The following is a 12,533-nucleotide window of genomic DNA, read 5'->3' as shown; positions in this document are numbered from 1 at the left end:
TTGAGAATCACTCGGTAAAACTGCACTTTGTTTTGAATCCATTTTGAATTTATTTTGTGAAGGATTGAGGTATTCAGATTCAATAGAAAAACTGCTCATGTTATAAGCATTGAATGGATATTCCAAATTTTTAGATTCTGTAAATGCATCATCATCGGAATATTTAAATTTTTCAGCCAATAAATCGTCAAAATCTTCACGTTCAATAGAAAAATTTTCACGGCCACTATTTTCCAATATTAAATCATTTACGCCAGTTGCACTCATTGGATTTTCAAGTTTTATGGGTTGTTCAAAATTATTTGACAGTTTTTTTAATTCTATATCATTTGATGGAGATACGAAATCTCTAATTTCAAGTTTATCAGAGTGTATTGAATGTTTCAATGAAACATCAGATTCCGAAAAAAAGTTTTCTCTCTCTTTATTTATAGTAATACAATTGGATATATTATCTGATGGAGAAACTAAATCTTTCACAGCAACAATATTTTGATCAAAATCATTTTCTGCTAACGAATCATCAGATTCTGAATTTTGAAGAAAATGAATTTCATTTACTTCTCTCTTCAAAGTCAAATTATGTACTCCAGTATTATTTGGCAACATAGGACAATGTGGTTCAAGAAATTTGATGTCAATATCATTCGATGAGGGCATTTCAATAGGAATCAAATTTTCAGACTCCGAAACATCAGATTCTTCACATTCTGAAGAAGAGATTTCACTTTCCTTACTTTCCAATATGAAATTATTTACCCCAATTGTATTTATTGAATTTTCTGACACCAAAGACTGAGATTCAACCATAATTTTGTTATTATCGATACTACTTGAAGTGATCAAATCTTCAGACTCGGAAACTTCAGATTCTTCACTTTCCAAAGAAGAGTTTTCGATTTCTTTATTTTCCAATACCAAATTATTGATTTCAGCCATATTTTGTTTATTTTCTAATATCAAAGACTGTGGATCAATTAAAATGGTGCTACTTGGTGAAGGTATTTCAATGGCAATCGAATTTTCAGATAAAGAATCATCAGATTCCTCACATTCTGAAGAAGAATATTCAGATTCCTCATTTTTCCCTATCGAATCACTGAAACCAATTGTATTTATGGTATTTACTGACAACAAAGACTGAGGTTCAACTATAGTGGTATTGCTTTCGATAATACTCGATGGGGGTATTTCAATATAAATCAAATCTTCGGACTCGGAGACATCAGATTCTTCACATTCTGAAGAAGACATTTCAATTTCCTTATTTTTCAATATCAAATTATTCACTCCAATTGTATTTATTGAATTTTCGGACACCAAAGACTGAGATTTAACCATAATTTTGTTATTATCAATACTACTTGAAGAGGGCATTTCAATAGCGATCAAATCTTCACATTCGGAAACATCAGATTCTTCACATTCTGAAGGAGAGATTTCATTTTCCTTACTTTCCAAAATCAAATTATTTACCCCAATTATATTTATTGAATTTTCTGACAACAAAGACTGAGATTCAACCATAATTCTGTTATTATCAATACTACTTGAAGTGATCAAATCTTCAGACTCGGAAACTTCAGATTCTTCACTTTCCAAAGAAGAGTTTTCACTTTCTTTATTTTCCAATACCAAATTATTGATTTCAGCCATATTTTGTTTATTTTCTAATATCAAAGACTGTGGATCAATTAAAATGGTGCTACTTGGTGAAGGTATTTCAATGGCAATCGAATTTTCAGATAAAGAATCATCAGATTCCTCACATTCTGAAGAAGAATATTCAGATTCCTCATTTTTCCCTATCGAATCACTGAAACCAATTGTATTTATGGTATTTACTGACAACAAAGACTGAGGTTCAACTATAGTGGTATTGCTTTCGATAATACTCGATGGGGGTATTTCAATATAAATCAAATCTTCGGACTCGGAGACATCAGATTCTTCACATTCTGAAGAAGACATTTCAATTTCCTTATTTTCTAATATCAAATTATTCATTCCAATTGTGGTTATTGTATTTTCTGACACCAGAAACTGAGATTCAACTACAATTTTGCTGTTAACGATACTACTTGATAGGGGTATTTCAATAGCGATTAAATCTTCGGACTCGGAAACATCAGATTCTTCACTTTCCAAAGAATAACTTTCTCTTTCCTTATTTTCTACTATCAAATTATTTACTTCAATCGTATTTACACTATTTTCTGGCAACAGAGACTGTGGTTCAACTGAAATGTCGTTGATTGTCATATTACTAGAAGACACATTGATAGGAATTAAATTTTCGAATGGATCATCTGATTCTGAATTTTGTTCAGCTGGAAAACTTTCACTTTTTACAATATACGATATAGGCAATAATTCTATGGTATTGATAGTATGTATTTTTTCAGAAAATGAATCATTAGATTCTCCGATCGTAGGGGAAGAATTCTCAATTTCTACATTTTCTGGTAAATCTTTTACTTCAAAAACATTAGTAACGTTTTTAGACAGCAGAGATTGTTGGAGGTCAACTAAGGGATTATTGATTTGAATGTCACATGGTGGAAATTCTATATATTTATCGATAATAGAATTATGATCAGAATGAATATCGGATTCTTCGCTAATCGATAATGAATCTTTATTTACAATTGAAAGATTACTGATTTCTTCATTGTGTGTTAAATTTATTACAATGTTTTGTTCAAAATCTATCAAGCTTTCATACAATGAATCATTAGAATCTTCACATTCAATTTGTTTACCTTCTGATATCAAATCATCAATTGTGAAACCATCATCTTTCAATGTGAAATTTTTCAATACCGAATCATAAAGTTGTTCAGATTCCAATGATAAGTTATAGATATTGTCATCATGTAACAAATATGAAGATTCAGCCTCGATTTTATCTAATTCAGTTAAAACTTCTGATAATGAGGATTCAATATAAGAAATATCATTTTCATCTAAGTTAACTGCATATCCCAGACAGTTATTTAAAATTTCTTCTAATATTTCAATTAGTTGGTCAGATTCACGATATATCTTTACAATTTCTCCGTTGAACAATGGCACCGAAGGATTGATTTCAAGAAGTTGATCTGCCTGACGAGTTGAATCTGTCAAATCATCATACAATACATTATTTCCGCTATTCGTAGAGACTAATTCACCATTAGTTTCAAGTGTGACTTCATTAGTATCTTTGAAATCTTCAATGAGCGAATTGGTTAATTGCTCAGTTTCAACGCGTTCACTATTTCGTTTATGTTTTAACCGAGACAACAACTTATTCACATCTATTTGATCGGAATCAGTTAAATCTTCGGGTAAACAACTTATAAGTTCCTCAAATGCTATAGAAAAGTATTCATTTTCTTTATTATTTAATGGTGAAATTGAACCGTTTTGCATATTTTCGTTATTTCTATAATCACATTGATTATTGTATTCATTGTCATTTATTAATGTTTCATTGCTCAGATTTAATTTAACAAAATCATTACCGAAAATATTTATCTCTTCGAGTAAAGATACATCGATAGAAGATGCCAATTCGTCAAACAGATCTAAATCTGATTGAATTTCATCACTTAGCGTGTTTTGGTTATCCTCTTTACAATTATCATATTTATCTATGAAAGTTATTTCTTCTATTGATTGAAGATCAAATGTCATTGAAGGTTGATTAATATTTTTGGGAAAATATTTGTCAGGTAATGTGAAACAATTCACAGTCGAACTCAGACCGAAAAATGATGTCTGATCGACAATTTCATCGATTTCAATTTCTTTTAAAGAAGAAATTGTTTCTTCTGATGGAATGCTGTCATCAAACGAAACCTTTTTCACCTCCTTGGTAGTATTTTGAAGAGAGATGACTTGTATTTTTGACGGATCATTCTTGTTTGGAGAGTCTTTTTGGATTTGGGGAAGATTTTCGGAGGATAACAAACATAGCGAATCTTCTGTTTTCGAAGATGCAACTTGCGGAAAATATTTTTCAATGGCTATTTTCGATAAAGTTCGACATGGTTGAAGAGAAAGCTTATTTTCAGAATTTTTCAATTTACTTGGAGGAAAATATTTCATATGACTTTTCAATTTTTCTTCATCTTTTAGAATTCTACTTGAATTTTGCAATCTCTTCTTCTTTTCTTTGAGTGGTATAATTTTTTTGCAATTTTCACCTTTGACTTTGGACTGAATATCAAGAGCAGTTAAATTTTTCTGTTTCTCAATATTAATATTGTCATGTGCAGATGCAACAGAATTTAGTGAATTCACATTTTGTTCTAAGAGAAACATCATATCGTCGAAATTTAATGTATCATCACAAGAATCAAAAGCGTCACTATCAACATCAGAATCACTATCGCTTAATAAGGTCATTTCCCATTTCTCTATATTTGAATTTTCAAAATGATTTTCTTTTTCGTCAGGTGCTACAAATCTAGTACTTAAGGATTCTCTCACAAGATTTTCAGAGGAACAATTGTCGATGCAAATGTTATTAATATTAGGAACATTATCACTAACTGATGTTTTAAAATCAACATTTAATGAATGACATTGTTTTATATCAATGATATTTGAAGAAGTAACCTCAGTATCAGTAGGAGAGCTGGTTAGTGGGGGTGGTCGAATAGCTACTTCTTGGCGTCTTTGCTCTCTTGCCACACGTTGTTCAGATTCTTCTGTTCCTGAGCCACCATCTTCATCTGTGCAAAAAAATATAATTTACCATTAATATTAACAAAATATTGAATATTAAATCACCTTCATAATTAAAAAATAATATAATGAATATAAAAAAAATAATACCACCACTTGAATATTCATGGTAGCTAAACTGATCACTACTTTCAACCGAAAATTCACCATCTGAACCAACATCGGAGCCTTGAGAATCACCTGAAAACGTTATATAGCATTGCTATAAGTTCTGTTTATAAAAGGGATGCAAACGTAACGTAACGATACCCGATAACGTTATAATACTAATAAATTAATTTGATTTAAACAACAGCGCATTGTATTTTGATTTTCATATATCATTATCGTATGTGAATTTATTTTTTGGTTTTCTATGTATTATATACATACATACACACATGTAGGTTCCGAATATAGTTGCATAGCTATTTCTCTCATAATGGGAAAGTAAAGCTAAATTTTATAACATATTTTTAACTTGTTTTAATGATAATAAAAAATAATAATTATAACATTACAAAAAAAAATTGAATAGTGTTAGTATAACGTAACGAATTCAAACGTTACGTCATCCCTGATTTATTATTAAATCAACTAGAAATTTAATTAAGTATTTCAGTACGGACCAGACACTATGTCATCATCTGATTCATCTCGTTCATCGTCTAAAGCTTCTGAATATTCATCGTCAGATGAACTTTCCTCCCCATCACCGTTTTCACTAAAATATATAAAAATCTAGTATTAGTACCATATTTGAACACTACTTACTTGTAAAATATAACAATGTGTATATAAAAAAACCTTGATTCATTCTCGACTATAAACGAATTTCCGAAATTAATATCACTCCATTCTTCTTCGTCCATTTCATCACATGGTTCTTCTAAAAGAGTAATATCGAGAGCTTGATTTTCTAATTCAATTCGTTCAGGGGTTTCATCTAAGAAATTGCATGCATTATATTTAAAAAAGCTAAGTGATAAAAATTTAATATGAACTTTAAAATCAAAATTACCTCTAATCAAAGCCTGTGCAGATGATTTTTTATCTAAGGCCAAAGTACGTGGTACTTCTGCATGGTCTTTCTGATCTTTGGATGGTACTTTGGGTATCACCCCAGGAACTGTTTTCGAAACTCTTCCTACCATACCGAAATGATGTTGACAGAAGAAATTAAATCCAAATTTTCCATCACGGTCATACGAGTACGAACTGGAGGTTAAAAATTTATTATTTTATTTTTATAGAACATTTCTGAATACATACCATACATACATGTGCATTTAATTTTTGACAACTTACCCCACTTTTAGCGTCAAAGAACAGTAATGGCATTTAAAACAGCTTTTATGAAAAGTTAAATTATCCTCGGGACAAATTTTTTCCATTAAATAAACTTTCTTCTTACAAGCATGACATATATCTAATTTACCATGTATTAATTTAACTGGTTTTGAATTCTAAAAAAATATATATATAATTATTTTTTATCGCAGGAAATCAAAAGCAATTAAATATTTTAATGTATTCATCTCATACATTGATTACTTTGAGTATTGGCTGTTCTTCTTCATTATATTTTTTCTTTGTAAACTGACCGGCTAAACTGGCGACTTTATTCTTTCCCCTTTCACCAGTTTCCAAAATATTTCCTTCTTTCAGCTGTCTGTCCAATTGTTTTAATGAAGAATCAATTTCGTGAAATTTGCCATCACCCGTTTCTTGCTGCTCAACAGCATGTCCAACAATCTTCGTCTGACGTGCCAAAAACTAAAATATTAAAATAATAGAAAACACCAAATATTAATTAGGTAGAATTTATAGTCTACACGATAATTATCCAACAAACCTGTTCCATATTCCATTTTGGTACTTTTTCTTTTCCATGAGCTGGTGGTCTACCTAATTGATTTTCTTGAATTTTGTCTTCAATTTGTTTGAAGTTCCAATCTGAAGTTTCAATTTTTCCAATTGCTCGTAAAAGATCACGGGGCTTCTTTGTAGCATTTGCCGAATTTCCGTCCATTATTTGATCTTCCATTGTTTTGATTCTTGAAGAAAATTCTATAATTTGAGCAGTTCTTTGAGCAGGTTGTGCAGAACGTTCAGCATCCTAAAACCATAATTGCCAAATATAAAAACACTGACTTGATGAAGCGACAGTTTGTATTTTTAATCACATAAAATACACAAAAATCACATGCTGTCATGCAGATTAATAAATCCAATATCAACTCAATTTGTAGTAACTTTGTACATATTCATTCGTATTATGATTAATTTGAAGACCTAAATTTTAGTATACTGATTGAAGTGTTTACATTTCTTACAATAAAAACACTTTTTAACACATCTAAAGCAAGTCCACAAAGCAGGCTTAAATTTGTTAATTCTTTTTTTAAAAACAACAATATAGGATACAATAACTGGCTACTCAAAATTCAATTTGATTAAACCCTTACAGGATACAATAATTTCTCCAAATCTTTTACGCGTGATTTAAATTCAGGCGCAGTCTGCCTATATGATGATATATTATAATCATCATCAACACGGAAAGACTGTAGTGGTATTGCATTTGATTCCAGCATTTTTAAGCTTTTCGCCTCTAATCTGGCCAATAGACATGATTTAGCAATGTCTTTTTTCTTTTGTTCTTCTTGATGCTTCTTTTCCCGTAACTTTTTCATACGTTCAGCCTATTATTTCATTCACAATAATAAATAAATATTTCACGAAAAATTATAAAAAATATATTACATAACAATGGCAAAAACTAAAATTCACTGGACTTTTTTTAAGATCCTCGGGGTGTATTAATCTGTAATGATGTATGTAGATAAATCTACATGGATCTATTCTATAAAATAATCAAGTCATACTAACGATGGTTTGTCCATGGTAGCGAGCAGAACTCCGTCGTTTCCGCGTTTTTTTCTGGCTACTAACATTTTCCGAATCGGATGTCCTGTGGAGTGTTTGAGAGATGGGTCGAGGATTCGACTCTGTAATAAAAATTACAATTTTTACACCAGAAATAAACATAGATCAAGTCACATAGGGTAAATGGTTTTTAAACCAACCTGGATTAACTGAAGTCGGTTCTTTGTTAGTAGAAGTTCTAGGTGTAATACTTCTTTTCTTATCGGGTTCGGGAGATCCCTAAATATAAAATGTTATTATTACGATACAGAAAAAACGATATGGCTACGCTGATACAAAAAATAAATAAACAAAAGCAATAATTTTACCGTTTTTGAATGACGAATAAAGGGTATTTCACCTCTGAATAGATGATAAATTTGCGATAGATAAATAATAATGACAATTCTTTCTGCATTATCGACTTTTTCAATTTCTTCTAAATTCGTTATTTGAGGGATGCCTGAAATAATTGTTTTTATGTTATTCAAATCATAATTTTTCATATATATGTATGTAAATTCTAAATATTTATATCATAACTCACTGTATTCTTTCTCCAAAATACTGAAAGCTAGTTTTAAATTTCCGCTTGAATTATTTACATCTAGTGTTGTAAAATCAATCAAATCTGGGCGATATCTATGAAGTACTGCACACAAAATGAGTCCATTTTTAAAAGGCGTCATAAGATTATCGATTTCTAAATTAAAAATAGTAACTTGTTTCCTAAGCCAAGCCAACAGAGTTTCAGGATGTACTTGGGAATCTAAAGAGTAAATAAGATAAGTAAACAAGCACGAATATACTACATTAATATAAAATTTTATACTCAAACACAAGTACAAGCATTATTTATATGCTTACCTCTTTTTCTTTTCTTGGTGTGAACTTGCGGTGTCAATTCTAATAGATTAATATTTTGTTTGGATGATGGATCGTCTGTGTCGAAAAAGCTGAGAACTTGATGAGGAAGAACAGCACTCTTGTTTAAAGTTCGGTAACGAGTGGCCGGATCTACAGTATAGTGAGAAAAATCTGGTGCCACATTCTGGGGGGTAGTTTGAGCTAAAAGATTTACATTTTCATTTTAGTAACTTGTAACTATCTGTTTCAAATATTGATATAGAAATGTTACATGGGAAAGAGTCGGGAGAATTTACCTAATAATCGGTAAATAGATTCTCTTTCTGCGATGATACCCAAAGGATGTATACCCAAAGACCATGATCGTACTGCCCAACAGGCGTCAAGTGCTGACAAAAAACCTCGAGCGCATCCCGAGCCTGTCGGCCAAAATGGCTCCAACAGGCCGTCTCCCACAAGACAGATCAACAATTTGTAACCGAGTTTTTCAACAGCTCGACTAGCATTTTCGGCAGCAAACATTGATGTGAAATCAAATACGGCAACGTCGGGTTGTCCATAATGATTAACGGCAAATTCCAATTTTGGCAATTGAAAATTTGTCGCATAGGCGGCAGCATCCAAAGCATATTCCCTGAGAGCAGCATAATTTATGTTCTCTCTCGATAGTAGACTGGTTGTTTCAGAATAGTCCTAGTAAATAATTCAATATATAACTAAATTCAAATGTTAATTGAATAATGTAAAATCATTTTTACACTAAACACATTTAAATCAAGCATCGCAAAAATCGAATATAATTTAATTTTATCGCTGCAAATACAATAGCGCAAGGTACATAAATCAAGTATGCAAATATTAATGAAAAATAACAATTTCGCACAAAACAAAAAAAAATAAAATTCAATTTTCTCAATAACAATAAATACATTTTAAGTTTCGCATTTTAGAGATTCAATAAGCATAGCTAAATTAAATTTTTATCTGTAAGTGAATAATATATTAATTACCTTCAATAAAACATTTCTTTGCAGTAAACTTTGTTTCTTTGCAGTCATGACAAAATAATGCGTTTCTCCTTTGTAGTAAACCAAATTTTCCAAGTCTATGTAGAATTGTTTATTTAAGTCGAGAAAAAATTTTTGTTTAAAAATAAATGCAGTACCACTTATTTCAGGAACCTAAGATAAAATAAAAACAATGCTTACATAAGCGATAATCATCTTCAAAGTTTTCAAAAAACAATGAATTCGTTTACTTACAGCTGCTTCCTCTTTCGTGTGTTTATTTATAAAATTGGCAGTAATAGCTATTGCTAATTTACCACGAAATTCCTTTCTTTTGAAGCCTTGCAAGGTGTTCCTCTTTCCATCGGCCGCCATCAGTACATCAAATTCATAGTTAGAAACGGGGTGATCAGCTGGTGTAACGGAAGCTCTCCAACCGAATCCTTTAAATTAAATTAATACTAAATACTTCACAAAAAACAACCAAATAAGTATACCAAAGTAAATCATATCCACTCACTTTCTGTTCCAGTATCTCTAGGTTCCAAAATGCCTTCAAAACCGACACCCTCGTGCAGTTCAACGCCTAATATTAACGCCACTTTCAACAAAATAAACTGAAGTTGTCTGATACTGATGTGATCGATTGACCCAGCGCAAAACTTTCCGAAAAACTTCTTGGCTGCTAAATTTCTGAGGTCTTGTATAACAAACGGCCACAAATGGATGATATTATTCCGAGTCATGCGGTCGCGTTTTTCAATAACAACCTAATATAACGATAGAAAAATGAATTATTTATAATACTATAAAAGGGCCATTCAATGCAACATTTCACTTACAACTTTTGCACCTAAGAGCTGAGCATCAATAGCGGTTCTTAAGCCACAAGGACCACCTCCGATAATCAATATTTTACAATTAGCACAAGTTCGGCCACGGTTATAAACTTTAAAATTAGAGCGTACATCAAGTTTCTTAAAAATAGCTTGAGCTCTCCATGATTTTGACAATTTTTGCTAAAAAAAATGAACCGCAACATAAATCAATATTAAATTCTCACATCGATTGAAAAAAATGTAAAAAAAAAACATACCTTAAGTTTTGTATAAAATTCGGGCATTACAGTCGGCTTTAATTTTAATATTCGGCACATGTCTCTAAATAAACCTAATATTTTGCCCATAGTGGAGGCTGCACAAAAATTTTCAAAAATTTGTACAGCCAAGGCTTCTTCATTCGGCCCCGTGACGGGCATTTTGACATCCATGTTGCCATCCATCTATTTTTATAACAAAAAGATCTGAAAAAAAAAAGTTCCTTTTAATAAAAATCTATCAACATTGATTGAATTATACGTTTTAAATAGAATATACAAAATATTACAGTTAGGCAACAGAAACACTCAAGATGGGATCAGCATGGCATTGAAATTGATGGCCCTGCAAAGAAAAAAAAAGTAATGTTATTAAAAAGCACAAATGCTTCCAACATACGTTATTATACATAGTGTTATATAGATACTTTTATAAGTAGTCATGTGGAAACCGCAAAAATAAAATTATGGCTTATTAAAAAAACCCGCATTTTTTATATCATTAACAAATCATTATACCATGATAGAAAATGAATAACTGCGCTAATTTTGTGGTCATGTTTATATTCATAAGCGACAAAATAAAATCATAAGTAAAAGAAACCACAATAGTTTCAACTGGTTGAACCAAATAAGCCACAACGGGGTCAACATTCAAAGCACCGCTTGAGAAAAATTAACAATGTCCTATTTTCAAAGTCATCATTTATTAAAATGATCAATTGTCAAAAGTCTAATTTGATCAATTACTTTCAACTGTCGTGTAGACAACCAACGCAAATTTTAACGCACTATGAGCACATTGTCGTTGATTTATATTGTACTTACGTTACCATCACTAAATTATTTATTATTTATTTGTGGCTATTTGCAGGTACTATATCTGCGAATTATTGGCTATTTGCAGGTACTATATCTGCGACAGGCGCAACGCCTTCTGCGCATGCGCGTGAACTTATAATCCAATTATAATTTCTTAAATATAATGTATGCTAGACTTGTTTATAATCAATCGTTCATTATACATGAGGCAAATAAATTTCGCACGTTATTATAATAGATTTATATCATTTAGCTAGTTCGCGGCTTGTACTTACTTGTATGTAAGTTTTACACGTTGTATATGATAATAATTTTCTAACAATTAATAATATTAACTAATTTGGATTCAAAGATTATACTGGAATTTTTTCGTGAAGAGCACAAATGTTCAAAGGGTCGAAAAAATAGTGGAAGAAAAATCGAACAAGAATAAATTTCCAGTTGACGGATAATCACTATTTTTACTTTATCTATGTACGTAGTAACAATAGATGAAGTTTTGTGATCATGCGAAAATTCGAACTCGAGATTTTTTTTACTTCTTGATTTGAAATTTCAGTTCAATACACTGAAAGATTTCTGAAAATACCTCGAATATCTAGATTAAAGTACTACTTTCGGTTGAGGTTAAAATATTAAAAAAATATTAGTGCATAGAATTTATCATTTCTATTATATGTAAAAAAGTTTCAGTCTGATTCGGTGAGCGGTTTGAGAGATAATTGAATCCAAAAACTTAAAAAAAAAGAGGACACCTATAAGGGGAGGTACCATTTACGGTCAATTTAAAAATTTGAAAAAAATTACGTCGTATCGATTAGCATTTCAGTAACCGATACCAAGTTTCAGTTCGATAAGACTAACGGTGTTCAAAAAATCCCCAAAAAACATACACACACATTTTTTCTAGACCATGAAAACGTGATAAGTGATCGATTCTGAGTTCGAATCAGTCAAAATATCGAGTTTGAATTTCCGCATTATCACAAAAGTTCGTTTATTGTTACTATGTATAAAGTAAAAATGTTTCGGAAAATGATAGCTAGATACCTAAAACCTTAAACGATTGTAACGTATAAAATGTCACAACGATTTGTTTA

General features: G+C 30.9%; 1 protein-coding gene across 1 annotated transcript in view; it reads right to left on the bottom strand.

The window, feature by feature from the left end:
• Mical (Molecule interacting with CasL) overlaps nt 1-12,533 on the bottom strand; it is a 78,295-nt gene that overhangs the window by 13,327 nt on the left and 52,435 nt on the right. Inside the window, exons 2-22 of the mRNA XM_077445742.1 lie at nt 10,902-10,957; nt 10,612-10,818; nt 10,358-10,534; nt 10,036-10,285; nt 9,771-9,958; nt 9,519-9,689; nt 8,805-9,201; nt 8,509-8,709; nt 8,189-8,410; nt 7,971-8,104; nt 7,803-7,881; nt 7,606-7,724; nt 7,182-7,418; nt 6,569-6,832; nt 6,259-6,489; nt 6,022-6,179; nt 5,735-5,931; nt 5,521-5,659; nt 5,343-5,437; nt 4,825-4,914; nt 4,606-4,721 (exon numbers count right to left, since the gene is read on the bottom strand). Coding sequence (XP_077301868.1) covers nt 4,606-4,721; nt 4,825-4,914; nt 5,343-5,437; nt 5,521-5,659; nt 5,735-5,931; nt 6,022-6,179; nt 6,259-6,489; nt 6,569-6,832; nt 7,182-7,418; nt 7,606-7,724; nt 7,803-7,881; nt 7,971-8,104; nt 8,189-8,410; nt 8,509-8,709; nt 8,805-9,201; nt 9,519-9,689; nt 9,771-9,958; nt 10,036-10,285; nt 10,358-10,534; nt 10,612-10,797 — 3,651 coding nt within the window. The 5' untranslated portion in view covers nt 10,798-10,818; nt 10,902-10,957. The remainder of the gene's footprint in view (nt 1-4,605; nt 4,722-4,824; nt 4,915-5,342; nt 5,438-5,520; nt 5,660-5,734; nt 5,932-6,021; nt 6,180-6,258; nt 6,490-6,568; nt 6,833-7,181; nt 7,419-7,605; nt 7,725-7,802; nt 7,882-7,970; nt 8,105-8,188; nt 8,411-8,508; nt 8,710-8,804; nt 9,202-9,518; nt 9,690-9,770; nt 9,959-10,035; nt 10,286-10,357; nt 10,535-10,611; nt 10,819-10,901; nt 10,958-12,533) is intronic.

The sequence above is a fragment of the Arctopsyche grandis genome, chromosome 2 (assembly GCF_051622035.1).
Source record: "Arctopsyche grandis isolate Sample6627 chromosome 2, ASM5162203v2, whole genome shotgun sequence".
Taxonomy (NCBI): Eukaryota; Metazoa; Arthropoda; class Insecta; order Trichoptera; family Hydropsychidae; genus Arctopsyche; species Arctopsyche grandis.
This window is presented reverse-complemented; position numbering and strand designations above follow the sequence as displayed.